Source organism: Oryza brachyantha, chromosome 2, assembly GCF_000231095.2.
Source record: "Oryza brachyantha chromosome 2, ObraRS2, whole genome shotgun sequence".
NCBI classification, from domain to species: domain Eukaryota; kingdom Viridiplantae; phylum Streptophyta; class Magnoliopsida; order Poales; family Poaceae; genus Oryza; species Oryza brachyantha.
Window position 1 is genome coordinate 21,169,926 of NC_023164.2, and position 19,225 is coordinate 21,189,150.

The 19,225-nt window shown below is 43.8% G+C and overlaps 1 protein-coding gene across 1 annotated transcript; it reads right to left on the reverse strand.

The window, feature by feature from the left end:
• Window positions 1-11,650: 11,650 nt before the first annotated feature.
• On the reverse strand, window positions 11,651-13,310 carry LOC102718337 (BOI-related E3 ubiquitin-protein ligase 1). The gene is made up of 4 exons (XM_040520268.1): window positions 13,088-13,310; window positions 12,886-12,974; window positions 12,435-12,781; window positions 11,651-12,356 (listed from the first exon to the last, which is right to left on the reverse strand). Exons 1-4 carry the CDS (start codon window positions 13,132-13,134, stop codon window positions 11,835-11,837), a joined length of 1,005 nt encoding a protein of 334 aa, XP_040376202.1. The 5' UTR covers window positions 13,135-13,310; the 3' UTR covers window positions 11,651-11,834.
• Between the last annotated feature and the right edge of the window lie 5,915 nt (window positions 13,311-19,225).

Below are 19,225 nucleotides of genomic sequence, written 5' to 3' on the forward strand. Positions count from 1 at the left end.
CTTGATTACAGCTCACAAATCTTCGCTAACCTTTCGAGCTAAGGTTCGATGAGAGCAGCAGACTGATGAACTGAGCAAGTCGCAAGTCTTATACTCACAGACGGAGGCTCGTGAGGCTCTCCTCTTATAAAGGAGAAAGGCTAGTGGTTGATAGAGTTTGGTGCAGGATGCGCGAGAAACCGCGGCTAGATTTCCCGGAATCTGTTGCACACGGCTAAAATTGGCCGTACCGGCGCTGCAAGGGCCAACACGAGAAGCCTTCTCCTGTACCGGTTTTGTTTGGTTACTCGCGATTAGTCTCCCCTGGCTGCCTTGGTGGCGCCGGTGTTGTGAACTGCAATGCTGCAAAATCCACCGGAAGATCTGTAACAACAACCGGGACTCATTTCTTTATTCGCAAATTCGATTCTGTGGGGGCCTCTTTGTTGGGCTTTTGCTAGCTGTTTACTGCGCCGGTCTCGCCACGTGTTGAGGAGTGCACATGACTAACACACATTAAACAACACAATTAATGCAGAATTGAGAAAAGTTTAGTCATTTTCTTATTTTATTAGGCCGGTCTGACTGCCTAGTTTTACTATACAGTTTTCAAGACAGCTAACTATAAAACAATGCATAAAACTACTCAAAGGGCAACGTTTCACCGTACCATTTTTAAAGCTAAATAAAACATTAAATTACTGTTGAAATTTTGATTGAATGTAGACATTGTTTGATCACATTAAACGTCTCAAGCCCCTCAATACGAATTTCACTGCATTACTGAGGACTTGGTAATGGTGCCCAAACGTTTTATGTCTATGAAACAAATTCACTCTCTCTCTCTCCTCATAGTTTCATGTAAATATTTTGTTTTATGCTGATGTGTCAATTAATTAATGTACATGACACATCCACGAAACCCCATTAAAATTGGCCTTACTCCTTCCATCCTAAAATAAATTACTATTACTTAGGTTAATTTTAGATAAATGACTTCTATGTCACTATTCCCTTACCATTTTAATGATGGAAAGGTGTACCTACATAGGGGTGTTAACGGAGCAGATTCGGACGGATAATGATTATACCATATCCTAAACCATAATTTTTAAACGGATGTGGAGCAGATGCGGACGCGGATTGTTGCGGATGATGGAAATGGGGTGGAGTCGGCTCAGAAACGGATTATTATGATCGGATGTGATATGCATATGCAATCAATACATCACCATTCAATATTGGATGAAAAATAATTATGCTATTGATGAGCTTTTGATAGAGTGCTTTATGGGCTAAAAAATTTGGATTATACGCTAAAATGACTATTGGATAGTTCCGTAAGAAAATCAGATAATCTGCATCCACCAGGTATTAAAGATACCACGTTTGTATCCGATCCGTAATTCACTATTTGAATCCTGACTCCATATCCACCGGATAGTTGCAAACACTGACGATATCCTCAACTCAAACGGATTCGGATTGGATCAGATATTATCCGATCCGTTAACACCCCTTTAGCTACATTATTTTCTGAAGTGCAATAATTGTGCGTGTTTTCTTCCAAGTCATGAAATAGTCATTTACTTTGGGATAAAATTATTGATAAAAAGTCATTTATTAGGACCAAGAAAGTGAAATAATGTCAAGGGACATGTTTGTACGTGAAGCATGTTGCTGGCTTTATGTTTTTCTCACTCCTTTTTTTAGAAGTTGGCAACGAAATGGAGGAGGAAAGACAAGTAAGCTGCAGGAGGGGGAGTGAGGCCGTAGTACGATAGCGACGCACGCGTCTCCAGTTCTGTAAAGCACCGTGTAAAACTTTGGAAACGTCACCGGTGGGTGTGAAGACGGACAAACTACGGTGGATCGGTGGATCCTGGAACAGATTGCAAGGATCTAGGAGTTGTTAGAGTTCAGATATTTTTCTGGTGCTTCCTACTAAATGAAAGTTACAAATGATGTTTGAGTTTGTGTAGATTCCATTTCTCGTTCTGTTGTTTGCTGTGAGTCTTCAGTTTGTTCAGAACGTTCTTTTTTGAACTTTTGGTCTATCCTCCATTTTCGTTTTTCAGTTTTGGCTGTGCATAGTTATCTATACGTGGAAGCTAAGTTTCTTATCGTTGTGAGTCTTCAGGCGAACATAAAACTAGTTGATTAGTTGTTCACTAGCTTGGAGATAGGATTTTCTTGTTGAGATACCAAGCTATTTAAGCGACTTGCCGTGTTGCAGTGAAACACATGAGTTTTCCATCTCCTTTTCAGTAAGATAGTTTTACATAGAGAGAGTTACATTCCACACAAGCCCGTTGGTTCATCCTTGGTCGAGTGCACGGCCGAGGATACGAGATCATTGTATCTTGGAGGAGAGCCGCCGTTCATCTCGTGCACCTCGGCGAGGGCGTGAATCTCCTTGAAGACAGCGCCGTCGGCGTGCCTTGATCAATCTGGAGTTACTGTTCATCGGAAGACAACGAGCTGTAAACTTGCTAGCTACTGCCTACGACCTCGACCGGGTCCAACAATTTCAAGGAGATTCAACGTCACCGTCGACTCGTAGGTAACAATTTCCATGGCACCATCCAACTCTTACGATGATGCTATGAAGCCTGAGAAGTTCAATGGCAATCACTTCAAGCGCTGGCAAACCCGGATGAAATATTGGCTCACAACTTTGGGCCTGTTTTCGGTCATTACTGGCCAGGAGCCGCAAGAAGGCGAGTATTTTCCTGGGGCTATGCCACATGCTGAAGATTATCAGGCCAGGAACTTTAATTATGTTGGTAGACTTTTGAGCATGTTTTCCGATAAATTTTATGATATATACATGCATCATACCTCTGCATAGAGATGGCAATGGGACCCGTGACCCGAGACCCGATGGGTATTTACTCTATTAGGGTACGGGTATGGGCTAAATGCATTACCCGTGGGTAAGTAAATGGGTAAATACCTTCACCCAACGGGTACGTGGGTATGAGAACGTTCCTATGATATCCATACCCGTTTACCCGCGGGGTAATAAATATCTGAAAGCCCAAATGAACATTCTGGCCTATATATGAAATTAGGTTAGCTCAATATGAAACCCTAGGTATTTAATCTTTAATCCATATATGAAATTACGTGGATTTATGTATTGTCTACTACTACTTAAGTACTACTTGATGGGATTTATGGTATTGTGTGACTGATGCGGATGCCTTGTCGTTGCTATAATTGGATCAAAACATTTTGTGTTATTTTTATTGTCATGTCAAATTTGGCGGGTAAATGGGTGACCCGCGGGTGAGGCTTACCTAGGAGGGTACGGGTATGGGGAATTTTTTATACCCGTGACGGGTATGGGAATTTTGGTGGATCTAAATTTCAATGGTGGGTGTAGGTATAGGGCAATACCCGATGGGTATTTACCCATTGCCATCCCTACCTCTGCACGTGTACTGTGGGAAACTTTAGAGAAGAAGTACAGTGTTCCAGATGCTGGGAAGGACCTGTGCTTGGTTGAAAAATACCATGACTTCAAGATGACCAATGGGAAGTATGTGGTGGAGCAAACACATGAACTCCAACTTCTAGTGGGGGAGCTCAACCACAGTAAGATTGCTCTCCCTGACAAATATCAGGTGGGAATGGTGATTGCAAAACTCCCACCCTCGTGGAGGGATTTTGCAACTTCTCTCAAACATCGGAGGGAGGAAATGACAATGGATGATCTTGTCGCTTCGCTCGATGTTGAAGAGAAAGCACGTGCTAAAGATGCTCCATTGGTTCATGATGATGATAACTCTAGAGTGAATCTCACTGATACTCACCAGAGAAGGAACAAAAGGAACCCAAAAGAACACAACAGTGGCATGAGGCCAAAAGGAAAGATCGACAAAGGCAACGGCAAGAAAAACAGCAAAGGTCTGATGAGTTGCTTCGAGTGCGGCAAGCCTGCCCATTTCGCTAGGAACTGTCGTTACAAGAAAAGAAATGAGAAGGTCCAGAAGGACAAACCTGAAGATCAGACTGATGCCAAAGTCAATATGGTGATTGATGAAGCTGAAGTTGTAAGGTGTGTTTCGAACATGGCTCAAAAATCTGATAATTGTCAATCTGCAGATTGGTGGGTTGACACTGGAGCAACTGTTCATGTGTGTTCTGATCGACCTTTGTTCTCCACTTTTGAGGAACAGCGAGGATGCCGTTCTGTGACTGGTCTTGAAAACAAGTCCAGGGTGCTGGGTAGTGGTCGAGTGGATCTGAAGCTTTCTTCAAGAAATATTTTGACCCTACACAATGTGCTCTTCGTACCAGCAGCGAAAGCAAATTTGATTAGTGGAAGTTTGCTAATGAAGTCAGGCCATAAGCTTGTCTTCGAGAGTAATAAAGTTGTAATAACCATTAGAGGTTCTTTTGTTGGGAAAGGCTATCTAGATAATGGCCTGGTTAGATTGTCTTTGTCACTTCCTAGTTCAGTTTTTAGCAATAATAATAAAGCTTTCACTGTTTCAGCTTCGTCTACTGTTTGTGATAATTTCTTGTGGCATAATCGTCTCTGTCATGTTAATTTCAAGTCCATGTCTCGCATGATGTCACTAGATTTAATTCCTAGGCATGACACGGGGTGTGAAATGTGAAATATGTGTGCAAGCTAAACAACCTCGTAAGCCTTTTAAATCTGTTAATAGAGACAGTTCTATACTTGAATTAGTGCATTCTGATATATGTGAGATGAATGGAATTTTGACTAAGGGAGGTAGACGGTACTTTATTACTTTCATTGATGATTGCTCTAAGTACTGCTATGTTTATCTCTCAAAAACAAAAGATGAGGCTTTTGAGCATTTTAAGATTTTCAAAGTAGAAGCTGAGAATCAGCTTGATTTGAAAATTAAAATTTTGAGGTCTGATAGAGGAGAATATCTGTCAAATGAATTCTCTAAGTTTCATCGTGAGCATGGAGTTATTCATGAGACCACCCCTCCATATTCACCCCAATCAAACGGGGTAGCTGAACGGAAGAATCGTACACTCACAGATTTAGTGAATGCTATGCTGAGCAATTCTGATCTTCCAAATAATATGTGGGGTGAAGCTCTGTACACAGCATGCTTTATGCTAAACCGTGTTCCTGCAAAGGGAACAGAGATTACTCCATATGAGTTATGGAAAGGCAGAAAACCAAATCTGAATTTTCTGAAAGTGTGGGGGTGCCTTGCTAAGGTAAATATACCTGTAGTCAAGAAGAGAAAGCTCGGACCTAAAATTGTTGATTGTGTGTTCATAGGATATGCTCAAAATAGTCCAGCTTATCGCTTCCTTGTAGTTAAATCTGAAACTACAGAGGTACGTGAAAATACAGTGATGGAATCTCGTGATGCAACTTTTTTTGAAGATATGTTTCCACTAAAGGTAACCTCTGCCATTTCTGAACCTACTTCTATTGAATCTGGAATTAGCATTTCGTCAGATAATTCCCTTGATTTGAGGAGGAGAAAGAGATTGCGAACGGAGAAAACATTTGGTGATGACTTTATCATTTACCTTGTTGACGATGTGCCCAGTACTCTATCAGAGGCTTTTGAATCCTCTGAAGCTGCATACTGGAAGGAGGCAGTGCAGAGTGAAATGGATTCTATCCTTTCAAATGGCACTTGGGAAATTACTCATTTGCCTCAAGGTAGCAAAGCTATAGGCTGCAAGTGGATTTTTAAAAAGAAACTAAAAGATGATGGAACTATTGACAAGTTCAAAGCCAGGTTAGTTGCAAAGGGGTACACACAAAGACAAGGAGAAGATTATTTTGATACATTTTCTCCAGTAGCTCGTATGCCAACAATTCGTGCTCTAGTAGCACTTGCTGCTGCATATGGCTACAAAGTCCATCAAATAGATGTTAAAACGGCATTCCTCAATGGAGAGTTAGAAGAAGAGATTTAATGCAGCAACCAGATGGTTTTGTGATTTCTGGGCAAGAAGACAAAGTGTGTAAACTTGAGAAGTCCTTGTATGGACTGAAACAGGCCCCGATGCAGTGGCATGAAAAATTCGACAAAACACTGATCTCTAATGCTTTCATCGTTAATGATGCTGACAAATGTGTATATTTCAGGTTTGATAGAGGTGCAGGTGTCATTCTTTGTCTTTATGTTGATGACATTTTAATTCTTGGTACAACTCTTGAAGTCATCTATGAAACTAAAAGTTTTTTATCAAATAAATTTGACATGAAAGACTTAGGTGAAGCCAAGGTAATTCTGAATATTAAAATTCAGAAAAGGGACAATGGTTTTGAACTAAATCAATCACACTATGTAGAGAAGCTATTACACCGTTTTGGTCATTTTAATAGCAAACCTGCAGCTACTCCCTATGATCCCTGTTTAAAATTGCGTAAGAATCAAGGTCAGGGCCTTGATTAGGTTAGGTTTGCTCAGATTATTGGCTCTTTAATGTATCTTGCAAATACCACTCGTCCTGACATCTCCTATGCAGTTAGTAGATTAAGCAGGTACTCAAGCAGACCAGATTCAAATCATTGGCATGCTCTAGAGCGTGTGCTAAGGTATTTGAAAGGAACCATGCATCAGGGTTTATTTTATTCTGGTTTCCCAGTTGTATTGGAGGGATATAGCGATGCAAATTGGATTACTGACTCTGATGAAATGAAGTCAACGAGTGGTTTTGTTTTTACCCTTGGTGGAGCTGCCATCTCTTGGAAGTCTGCAAAACAGACTATATTAACGAGGTCCACCATGGAAGCTGAACTAGTAGCATTGGAATCAGCTTGCTGTGAAGCTGAGTGGCTAAGAGAACTATTGATGGATATTCCAATAGTAGAAAAACATGTTCCTGCAGTGCTCTTGTACTGAAAAAATATGAAATCTTCAAGACATGTGAAGAGAAGGCTAAAGTCTATAAGAGACTTGAGAAATATTGGTGTAGTCACTTTTGACTACATCAAGACTGAAAAGAATTTGGCTGATCCATTCACAAAAGGTTTAGCGAGAAAGCCAATACTAGAGCTGTCAAAAGGGATGGGACTAAGGCCTGCTAATGAATTATAGACAGCAGCAACCCAACCTATTTGATTAGAAATCCCATGATATAGGTTCAATGGGAAAAACAAGCTGATATGTAGTGGTGAGTACTGACTAAACTGAATTATACCCCTTGACGTTGATCAGTACTTTAAATTTGCAAGGAAGAGGTTGAGATATGTCTCTTAATGGATTCAAATCTAAGTGATGGGATATTTTCCTTGCAGAATATCCTTGGAGAATCCACCTACTTGAGCGTGATTGTTTGGTCGCAATCCATGGAAGTCTTGCTGGTCGCTTCCTAAAGCACTCTTCAGATCCAAGATACCTGTGCATGACCGAAAAGCACAAAACTGAAGGGCTGTTGTGGCTGTAGCCATGTATTGTGGGCGTACTTGATGATATTTGTACACCAAGGAGTAAAGTTCAAGGTTATCTCCACTACTCTCCTGTGTAAATTGAGTCTAGTACTAGCTAGACATAAGGTTCAAGCCTGAAAGGCACCTGTGTCGAAGACACAATATATTAAACTCTCTATAGCTAAAACATCATTTGTAACTTTGTGGGGGATTGTTAGAGTTTAGATATTTTTCTGTTGCTTCCTACTAAATGAAAGTTACAAACGATGTTAGAGTTTGTGCAGATTCTATTTCTCGTTCTGTTGTTTGCTGCGAGTCTTCAGTTTGTTCAGAACGTTCTTTTCTGAACTTTTGGTCTATCCTCTATTTTTGTTTTTCAGTTTTGGCTGTGCATAGTTATCTATACGTGGAAGCTAAGTTTCTTATCGTTGCGAGTCTTCAGGCGAACGGAAACTAATTGATTAGTTGTTCACTGGCTTGGAGATAGGATTTTCTTGTTGAGATACCAAGCTATTTAAGCGACTTGCCGTGCTGCAGTGAAACACATGAGTTTTCCATCTCCTTTTCAGTAAGATAGTTTTACATAGAGAGAGTTACATTCCACACAAGCCCGTTGGTTCATCCTTGGTCGAGTGCACGGTCGAGGATACGAGATCATTGTATCTTGGAGGAGAGCCGCCGTACATCTCGTGCACCTCGGCGAGGGCGTGAATCTCCTTGACAGCGTCGTCGGCGTGCCTTGATAAATCTGGAGTTGTTGTTCATCGGAAGACAACGAGCTGTAAACTTGCTAGCTGCTGCCTACGACCTTGACCGGGTCCAACAGTAGTAACGTGTCTAGTTCGATTGGTTCTGGGCACCGAAATGGAAGTCCCCTTGACCCGTGTTGACCGTGTTGGATGCCAGGCTGACGGTGACTACTGTAAGTGTATAGTACATCTGTGTCCGTCCGAGACGACGTACGACCCATTGTCATCATTTCCTGAACGGAGGAAAAGACTTCAGAGACAGACAGATTCGTCTGGTTCAATTCAAGTATGTCAGTAAATTCATGGACGTGCAGGGCACGTTTGCGTGTTAGATAGTCCACGACTCCACAGTGCATGGGAGTGGATCTACGAGTTTTGTGGCTGATGACCTGGTCTGAAGTCTGAACATGCGTTGGGTGCTGCAGTTCAGTTCATCAGAACAATAGCCGGCTGGGTGTATGTACAAGGCATGCGTGCAGAAATTTCATTTTGCCAAGACTTCATCTTGAGTAGTCCTTTTTGGCGGAGATCGTTCTTGTTGCTTGGTAGTACGTAGCTTCTTTTTCTGAAAGAGAACCGTATGTGAAATATTTGAGTTCTGAATGCCCGTAGTTTTGACGTACAGAGGACAAGGCCCAATCACTAATCAAGGTGACATTCATGGGTCGGAATGGAGAGAGGTTCCGCGGGTCCACAGGTAGACGGGCCGTTCCACGTATGGGCTCAGCCTTTCATATTCCTGGGAAAGGGCCTGTTCAGTTAGGACACGGGAGTAAAAGACAAAGAATTTGAATTTATAAGGATTATTTCTTATGAAAGTTATTTGATTTGCAGGAACATAGTATAAGAAAACTAAGGAAAGATTTTCTTTTCTATAAGTCGTAGAGAGAAAAATAGGAAAATATCCATCCACTCAGACCACTTGAAGTGGATTGATATATGCCTGCATTCATGTTCCTCAGACTTTTCTATTTCTATGAAATTTAGGCCTTAAGGGCATCTCCAGTAGACATTTAAAATTGATCCTTAAAACTGAATTTTAGGAATTGAGCTAGAAAATATATCTTCAACATGTTACCAAATACATCTTTAATATTTACACATGACTAAAATTAGCTCACTTGTATATTAAATTTGGGGTAAAAATGTGTATTCCTAATACAAGTTATTCATTTTTAGATTTCTGTTGGAAGAGCGTGTAATGTTTATGTTCAATATTTTTTAGATGAATCCCATGCAAGTTTTTATAAAGTAAAATATTAGCATTCTTTTGTAGATGCTCTAAGTTTGCTTGTGCTAATCACTTTCCTCCGCTTCAATTCATGTGTTCAATATTACCAGAGTCGGTCCATTTGGTGATTCCTCTATGTAAGTTCCACTTTGTCAGACAAGATGGAAACATTACGACATTTTGTAGGGATAACATACGACCATCTGTTGCTAAACCATACCGATAAATACAGTGCGGGTTGCTCCTCGTGTTGCTGCATTTCGACTGATTCCGCATGTTCTACTTCTAGACTTCTAGTTGCAAATGATGTAGTGCTTATCTCGATGGTCAACAAGCATGGCAGCGTAAGCTCTTCTGCCCCCATATAATAGATCATTGATTCGATTGGCCAGATGATGCGCGTGGGGTTGACAAAACGCATTGGATTCAAAAAATTATATCGGCGATCTATCAGTATCGGCTGTGCATAAGCTAATTCTGGATACGCGAATCCAAATCCCATTTACCGGAAGCACGCTTTTCCTTGGTAGTTTCAAATCACCCGATAAGACTTGCCGATCACGCATTCACGCATGCACCACGCCGCATCAATCGTCCATTCGATCAATTCAATTAGGTAATAACTGGATAGGTCGCACAGCCGATACCTATCAACCCCCGTGAAGAATGAGACCAGACTCCAACCTAAACATCCCACTGGAAGAGAACGATGGTATCCCAAAAACACAAGGAAGAAATTAAGATGAGAACGAGCTGAAACTTGCAACAGCGACCGTGAAGAAACGCCCGTGAAGAAACGGATCAGACTTCGGGGGTGACTGCTAGAGCTACGACCGATTCCCGGATGGATAGTTAGCCGCCCTGTGACCGGAGGGGAGAAGAGACCGGGGAGGCCGTCCGTAGCTTGCAGCTGCAGACTTTGCAGACGCGCGCTGCCGTGCAACCAACCCAGCGGGTGATGCCACTGGCGTCGCACATGACGCTACCGAACGGCGGGTTAATAGCCGGGTTACGCATGCATGCGTGATGCATGGGTCAGTCACGCCGCAGAGACAGGCCCGATCGCGTTGGTCATTGGTGACGGCGGTGGTAGCAGGTATAGCGCGACGAGAACTGCGTGTTCGCTGCGATTTCGCGTGCCTCAACCACGGCTGTTTAATGGCACTAGTATAACTGAATGCTGCTCTTCCATGAGGGCGGTGCAGTCCAAAAGGACCAACCTTTTATGAAAGCATGCGTACTCCCTGGCAGCATGCATGGGGATGGGGTGCGCTACTGGTGTACTACTACTACGGTACTAGTGCATTGGACGGACTGGAGTAACTTATTTCATGGGGTTAGGCTGTATGCACGAATTTGTGCATCGTCTACGGCCTGGAGCCCTGGACACTAGCGCCTTGTCACTGCATCCTTCAATTGCCGGTAGTAAAGCTTTAGCGGCAGTAAAAATTTTCCAAATCGGAATCGCTACGCCGATGGTCTCTTCGCGGATACGTCAAGATCGTAAAGGTGGAGTAATTAATTACTCCGTCATAGTGGTAGCAGTACAGGTACTACGCGCCATACTGTAATGACACAATCTCGCATGGTGGTGGCGATGCCTGCCGTTGCATAGTGGTGGTATCCTGCGTGGCCACGGCATGCACGACGGGCTGCCCTCCCAACACCCATCATCCACTCTGGCAGCGCTCGTGTGCCAGGCTGCGGCTGACTGCTCCTCCCGCCCGTTCCCTTGCCACCTGGGCTCCACTGCACCCCAGCGTAGCAGCGGTGGCAAGCCGGCGCCGCGCCCTCCCGGTCACCACGGCGCCGCGCGCCCCACACCCGCGATTCGGAGCCGTTCGCGCCGCGCACCGACGTGTCTGCCATGCCAGCAACCGACCACAAAAGGCACCGTGCTGCCGTGCCGTTCCGCTCCCGCGCTCTCGGCGACCCGCAATAACTTCACCGCTCCGAGCCTCCGAGGCCGTCGGTTACCTCTTTCTGGCGCGGGGGTTTGAGCAATGCCGGGTAAGCACGTCGAAACCGCACGGCAGCACGGCATGGATGACGCCGGTAGAATTCATAACACGGTGGTGGGTCAGTGAGTGTGATCAGCTGCTAATTTCACCGGCATAGTACTCCAAGCCTCCTACTATAGTACTATCGGTAATATCTACATCAGTTATGTCATGTTGAGTTGCAGAAACGTCAAGGCAAACACGGAAGCAGATTAGGAGTAACCAGTCCGGATTAGGAGCCAGAAAAAAGTTTGCAATTGCTGCATACTACTATGAACAATGAACTTATCAATTGAATTCTCCTAAACCCCAAATATAAAAGGAGATTTGAGGAAGTGATCCTCGTTAGTGAAAAAAAGTTGGAAAAATTATGAACAAGAAGATGAAAGTTCTAGGTTTTCGCTAATTATGATTTCTGGGACGGGCAATGATGCCTGCGCACCGGACACTCACGAGATGAAGGGCCGAGATGAGACGACGACAGCTCAACAGAGGATGGCCTCAACGCCCCCTGTCCGGACGCAATGGCAGACGGGGCACGCCATGGCCACGTCCATATCGCCGGCGGCGAAGCAATCGCCGCAGAGGCTGAGGTGCCTGCAGGGAAGGAGAACCACGGTGGCCGGCTTCAGGTGGCAGGTGAGGCAGGCGCGGTCCGAGCAGGTGCGGCGAGGGTCGACGTACGCGGACGACGAGGACTCTGCCGGGCCCGCCTCGCCGCCACGGAGCTCATCGCCGGACGCCCGCGCCGCGGCCGCAGCCTGCTGGAGCTGCGCGTGCAGGGAGACCGCAGCGGCCTGCTCCGAGAGGGCCTTTGCCTGCCACGCAGCCGCCTCGCTGCGGAGGCGCGCTAGCCGCTCCTCGAGTTCCGCGCCGCGCCGCGCCTCGCGCTCCGCCTCCAACGCCTTCTCCCTGAGCCGGCGCGCCGCGGATCGCTCTGCCGCCACAAGCAGCGCCCGATTATGGCGCCGCACCCGATCGGCCATCGCCCGCCTGAGCTGCTCACCCTGAACGTACGGCGACGTTAGGCCACGGAACAAACGAACCACCAAAACAAACGGATTGCGTGAGCCAACGTGAATTACCTGGTCTTGGATGAATCGGTCGAGCTCCTCATCTTGCCGCTTCATCTGTCCGGCGAGCTCGTCGGAGAACGAGACGAAGGGTGTGGGCGAGGACGAGTAGCACAAGGATTTCAGGCGTTTGCTCTCCTGCTGTTGCTGCTGCTCGTCCAATGCCAGGCGAAGGCCAGTGGAAACGAGTGTCGCCGGCGCACGGGACGGGGACGCCGATACCCTGTTATGGAGCTGCGCCATGTTGACAAACGACGTCGACTGCTGCGGCTGGAGAGTGAACAGATTGACCAACTCCTCCTTGGCCGGCGGCGGCGCCATGGCCTCCATCGAGCGCTTCCTCCGGTTAATCCCACTCGCTGCAAGAAACCAAAAGCACATACTCCCATGTCACAATCCAAGAACCGAAGGGCGGCGGCGCCATGGCGCGAACCTTTGAAGTCTCTTAACATCAATCACCCACCTCCTCCACTGGGAAAATACATCTCCGGTGAGACTCCGGCGAACCTTGGCGCCCTGGGCAGGTCCATCTCCTTCCTCTCAGGCTCACCTCTGTAAACCAGACGACGAACCCATCAGACCAAAAGGCCAAACCTTTCAACCCGCGAACCGCGCCCTAACGAACGTAGAAGAATCAAGCCGGGTGGCCGGGGCAGGAGCCGCACCTATCGTGGAAGAGGAGACTGGAAGGGTACTGGGCCTGTACCGCCATTGTTAAGAAGAGGAGCGCGGGGCGAGGAAACGGACGGGCGGGTGGGTGGTTCGCGAAGCGGGAGGTGACGGGGGAAGAAAACTTCCTCGCGCGGCTTTAATAGGGGAGGGTGCGAAGGAGCCGAGTCCAATTCCGAGAGCACCCACTTCGCACGCTCGCTTTTAAAACCTCTCACAAATGAGCGATGCGGAACGGAACAGAACAGAGCAGCATGAGCTCGATGGGAACGAGTGATGCGCGCGCGGCGCCGGTGCGGAGATTGAAACGGAAAAAAGAAGTGGAGACGGGGGAGGCCTAAATTTACTGGAGGCACGGAGCAGAAGGATGGTAGCGGATACGGGGTGGTTAAAATTAGGATCCCAGGGGGGATGTGGGGGATTAAAAGTAGCGTCTGTTCCCGATTTCTTTACGTTAAAATGCAGGAGATTAGTGATCGATAAAATTGTGTGTGGTTTCGCTGTTCCACGCAATAATGGTGGCGGAGGCGTTTGGGGTACGCCGTAGCTAGGACTAGGAGGAGGAAGAATACAAGGACAGAAAAAACCTTCTCTGCTCAGCCACCGATTTCAAAGCTAGGAGATCGTGAAGTAATTCTGGTGGAAAATTCTTACCGTGGGATATAAATCTATCTGTGTATTTATCTTTTTTTTTTCCTACGAAAGTCTGAAATTCAAATGAAATTTCCACATTGTTACAAGCAAACAGATAAACATATAAATATTTTTCTCGTGGGATAAAACTATAACAGCGAAGGGGAGATCATACACGTTATAAATTGCCAAATTAATTATAATAATTTTTTTGACTAAATCTTTAATTTTTATAATTGCGACTTTAAATCGAGTATAATTTTATATGCTTAATGCCAAATTTGAAAATTATTTTATCAACAAAACATTCTTGCTCTAAACAATTATTTATACTAAAGGAGTATGTGTGTGTATATATATATTTATTTACCCATATTTTATAAATCAACATATATTATATATAAAAAGTAATAGGAAAAAAAAGGAAGATATAGAAAACTAATAAAAACAGTTTAACCACAAACACATGCAACCTCATTTGTTCAAAGGGAAATCACATGAGAAGATGGACATAGTGAATTTTTTACCGAAGTTTAGATCACATAGATTCTACTTTCCGTCGAGGAGCTCCTAACAGATGGGTCTCTCTCGACCCCAAGCCTCACCAAGTGGCCACAAAGATCACCTCAACATCGACACAGAGGTGAGGTTCACCTTAAAACCTTTTTTTTGGGGGGAGGGGGGAGGAGTCATCGTGTCCAAGAGGCCACCCTCCAAATAGCATCAACATCCAAACAACATCTCGATCAATTCTCAAGGATCAAAGTTCAATCTAGCTAGTTCTCTCTCACAAAGCAACTCTCGGACACATCAAGAACTAGTCTAAATAACAAGTGAGAGAGGCTTCAACAACCTAGGAGAGGCTAGAGGACAAATAAAAACGTAAGTGAAAATGCAGAAAAATGAGTTGTGGGGGTGGAGGGGTATTTAAAGTCATACTATTAGGTTTGTATGACAGACTATGAATTATATGACATATTATTCATAGATTTGTATGATAGATTTGAGACACTTACATCCGATTACATCCGATTCTTTGTTGAACGTGCCCTTAGGGAGACTTGTATACTTTCAAATATAAGGTGTTCTAGTATTTCTGTAAATTTAACATTTATAGTATTTGACTAACTATTAAACTAACAACATATATTTTTATGGTAACAAATGTGCCATTATTATATAATATATTCGTATTTGAAAATACCTTCGTATATTGTTAAATTTGTAGTTGTTGATAAAACATTATGAAAGTGGCTAACGATTAAACCATGTTATTCAAGACAATATTAATAACATGCACATCTTATATTTTTTAGGCATTTATAAATTTGTCACTGGTTTTTTTCTAAATTGCAAGGATGCTACCCGAATAATAGTTCTAGTGTCATTTTTGCAATTTTCTAGTGGCACCAGTAGTAAATTTGCAATTGTCCCTATATTTTTATGTACAAGGAAGTACTGATTAAGTACACTTTCCAATTCTCAAAGTCACTAAAATTGATAAAATACTAAAGTAACTCTATAGATATTACAACTAAACACTTATTGATATTGTATTTCATATCACTAAAACAATAGAATTGTGACTGAAAAGCGGTTTATATTTATTATTTTAATAAGAAAAAAAATAAAATTTGATTCCAATGACAAATATAATTTGTTGGCATTAATTTTATCTTAAGAATAATGATTTCAATAAAATATAATGTATGAGAAAAGGTTATTTATATATAACTTTGTAAGCGGTAATTTAAAATTTTAGAAGAATCCTCGCCAAAAAAGTTGAAGGTATTATGAGAAACGTCGAAAAGTGCAGCCCGTCCTTTTGTTGTTTTTATACTTATAAACCAAAAATTAAATTTTTTACATTAAACTTGCAGTATTTATTTATATATAACTTTATAAATGGTAATTTAAAATTTAGAAGTATCCTCGCTGGAAAAAATTGAAAGTATTATGAGAAATGTCGAAAAGTACCCGTCCATCCTTTCGATTTTTCTTATACTTATGAGCCAAAAACTAAATTTTCAATATTAAATTTGAAGTAGATTTTAGATTTTTTATCATAATTTATTTTTTAAGCTTGGCTGTTAGATCATTTGAACAAATATATAAAAATATTATTTATAAATTATTGTTTTTATTTATAAATATGTCGCCCCTGCAAATGTACTTACCCCCAACAGAAACTCCATAGCCAGGCATCCAATATCATCTGTTGGTTCCTGATGGCCCACCACCGAATGAATTATAGGCGGAATAGTGTCGTGGGCATAGCACAGAACAGAGGGCAGAGGCACTACGTGGCTTAGCGTAGAGCTAGAGAAGGCCGTAGCAGTACCGTGACACATAGCTCAATGCGTTGCTTCTACACATTTTTGGTTTATTGAAAAAACAGAAACATTAAACGATATATATATTCCTACCTGCTAAAGATAGCACCTAATTGTAAGCTAAGCATAGTTGTCATATTAAGTGACGTGACATAGTTTAGCTAGGCGTACACTGTAGCATTGTCATCAAGCAATATAATCTTATGGGCATCTCAACTAATATCTTGTGACATGGAACTCCCAACCATTTAATGAGCCATTTAGTCACCGATATTATTATTAGCACATATGATGTGTACTTCAGCAAATTTACATTTCGACGTGGACGAAGCAAACATCTGCTGCCTGCGACAAAATTCATGTTTTCATTCCTTGGGAGAAGCTTCCAAATACTTGATTTTCCAGGCGCCTTCATTCCAGCTGTCAAAATATTCAATCAGAAGCTGCTATTATAATTGTACAGGGTATAAACTGAGGCCCCAAGTAACACGTTGCGTTGCTTCTCGGCAGATAAACAAAAATGCATAAATACAGGGCAGCAATCAGTCGTTGAAATTGTAGCGTTGCCTCCTTTTCAAGTACTTGTTGTTGATGATAAGGAGGAGAATTTTTATGGAGAAAAAAGAAAACCCGTGTCTTGTTCTAGAGTAGTGTGTTTGGTTTTATTGCAGGGGTTTGTTTGAACTTTCTTTCCTTTTCATAACTTTCATTGTCTTGAGGGGAAAAAAAGATAAGGGAACGGAAATCAGGCGGAGATTGAAGCATCCAACCTACTCGAGTGGTTGTCGAATGCTTTGGTTTGGATTTTTGGGATTCTTTGATTGATGAAAAATGATGAATTGACCCTAATGCTAACAATGACATCTGTTCCACTGGCTTTCTTTTTATATTTGTGACAAATAATTCTCCATGTTTTGATTGAGTCTAGCTAGCTTCATGCATATCCTAATAGGCTACTAATACCAAACTTGATAAGGGATTTGTGAGGTCGCCAGTGTCATGTCGTGCCTGAATTGGAGATTACTAGCAAGCAAGCATTGAAAATTATTGTTGCTTTCCAGTTGGTTCTTCCTATCTATCTAGCTAGCAGCTGCACCAATACACACACGCATATCTTAGCTGCCAAGTACTAGCAAGCCAAGCATTGGCGTGCGTAGGACCCAAAGTTAGATGCAGGCGGAGGTTATTGACTAATAGTACCAGTTGTAAGTTGATTGAGATTTGGTAAACAGCATTAGGACCAACTAGAAATTAACCTCTCCACTTTTAGCTCGACATCTTCAGAAGCATGGCGATTGAAGCAAGAAACCAAAGATGGGAGGGAGGTGGGGGCAGAGAGAGAGAGAGAGAGAGAGAGAGAGAAAACTGATATGCCCTCTAGAATATTGCTTGAGACCGAAAGATTCAAAAGAGAGAGCTGGCTAGAAAGAATCAAATGCTGCCATCTTTGTTCCCAAGGTGCTTGTCACTTGACACGCACCGTTGCATCTACCTTCCTTGCAAACAACCCCTCTCCCTTGTCAATTTTCGCACCCCGATTTAATCCCTCACCTTTTTAAAAATTTTCCACACTTCTTCCCCTCGACGATGCATCTGCACGTGATGGTGATTGATTCTACTACTGCTGTAGCAAGTTTACCTCTATATTGTGTAGAGCCATCTGGATGACGATGATGATGATTGAATAAACTAATCAACGGCGACAGAAGTATAGAATTGGCTGGTTGCATTCGGGTTAAGCTTAGCTACCCCTGATCTAGAGATTAGAGGGGGATAAGTATAGCTAGCTTGACAGATACCATCTGGGTCTCTGCAAGACTGCAACGCGCGAGCACCCCATGACTAGACGAGTAGACGACGCGTTCGATCGTGGGCACGCGATTCCGGTTTGGAAATGCGTGGCCCTCGTCGTCAAACCCAACGCAACGCGACCGAAATGTCAATCACACCAAACCCACACAAAACACACACACCACTATACTTCTTTTTTTTTCGTCAGAGAGTTCGTGGCGTTGCATACTCGCACCGTATTGCGCGTGCGTTCCTCTCCGGATTGGTTTGATCCCCTTGTTTAATTAGGCCGGTTTGCAACCGTGAAACGGCCGGTCAAATCCGGCGCACACACATGACACACCAGGTACAGTACAGCACAGTACACGACGCCACATCACACACACACACCAGCAACACAGGCAGCTTCGCGGCGCCGGCCCGGCGCGTTGGTGGCGACGACGACGACGACCGAGAGCTACGGGAGCTAAACTGGTTAATTTCAGGTTCGGATAACGCGCCAGTTAGGTCTCCGACGCGAACGCATGCAGAGGCGGGCCGGGGGGGTTAAGTGCAGGAGAAGGAAAGGCGACGCGATGACGACGCCCATCGATCGATGCCAAATGATCCATGGCCATGCCTGCACTGCACCGCACCTCGATCTCTTCTTTTTCTTTCATCCAACTGGGGCGTGGCATGTGATGCCTCGTTGCCCCCCTTTCGACCGCCTCTGGGTCCCTCTCTCTCTCCCCCTAGCTTGGACGCACGCACGTAATACTAGCACCTAACTGTTGCAGATTTTGCAGTTCTTCCAAGCGGAATTGTTGCTAGTGGTTGTTGCTGTCAGGCACGCATGGCGCCTAGCTGACTAGCTCCGATCGGGATTCAGATCGGTCGACCGATCTGTTGGGGTTTTAGTACGTGCGTGTACATGTTAGTTGATCGTTTAGTAACCAGTAGTTGGAGTTTATTTCGCTTGCTCCACAATGACTTCGTTTAATTATGCAGGCAGAAAAGAAAATTATAAGTACCTGACAGAGACGGTAACCAAACTGAAGCGATCTATTCGGCCGGGTTTGTCAAGACGGATTGGAAGTACGCATGCAGGTACCTTCAAATCTCCTGCCGGGCCGTGTCAAATTTCACATGCATACCAGTGCTGAGGCTAATGGAACCAGCCAACCACTACGATTCAATCAAAAAACTTCAGCGCGGATTACATCGATCTCGATCGTGTTCATATGTAGCGTTCATGATTTTTCAGCAAAAGCGATCGTGCACGATGGATGTTACAGTTCACGGTCGTGGTGGTCGCGTCAAATGTGATAAAGGATTCTCCCCCGTCTTGACATTGGAAGCTTGGACCATTAGCAGCCTACCTGTCGCCGGCAATGTACA

Bases quoted from the DNA above. Each gene is read 5' to 3' on its own strand.
- LOC102718337 (XM_040520268.1), bottom strand. From the start codon at position 13,134: ATGGCGGTACAGGCCCAGTACCCTTCCAGTCTCCTCTTCCACGATAG. The intron at 12,975-13,087 runs GTGCGGCTCCTG...TCTGGTTTACAG, and splicing joins AGTCTCCTCTTCCACGATAG to AGGTGAGCCTGAGAGGAAGG. The intron at 12,357-12,434 runs GTAATTCACGTT...CCGTACGTTCAG, and splicing joins ACCGATTCATCCAAGACCAG to GGTGAGCAGCTCAGGCGGGC.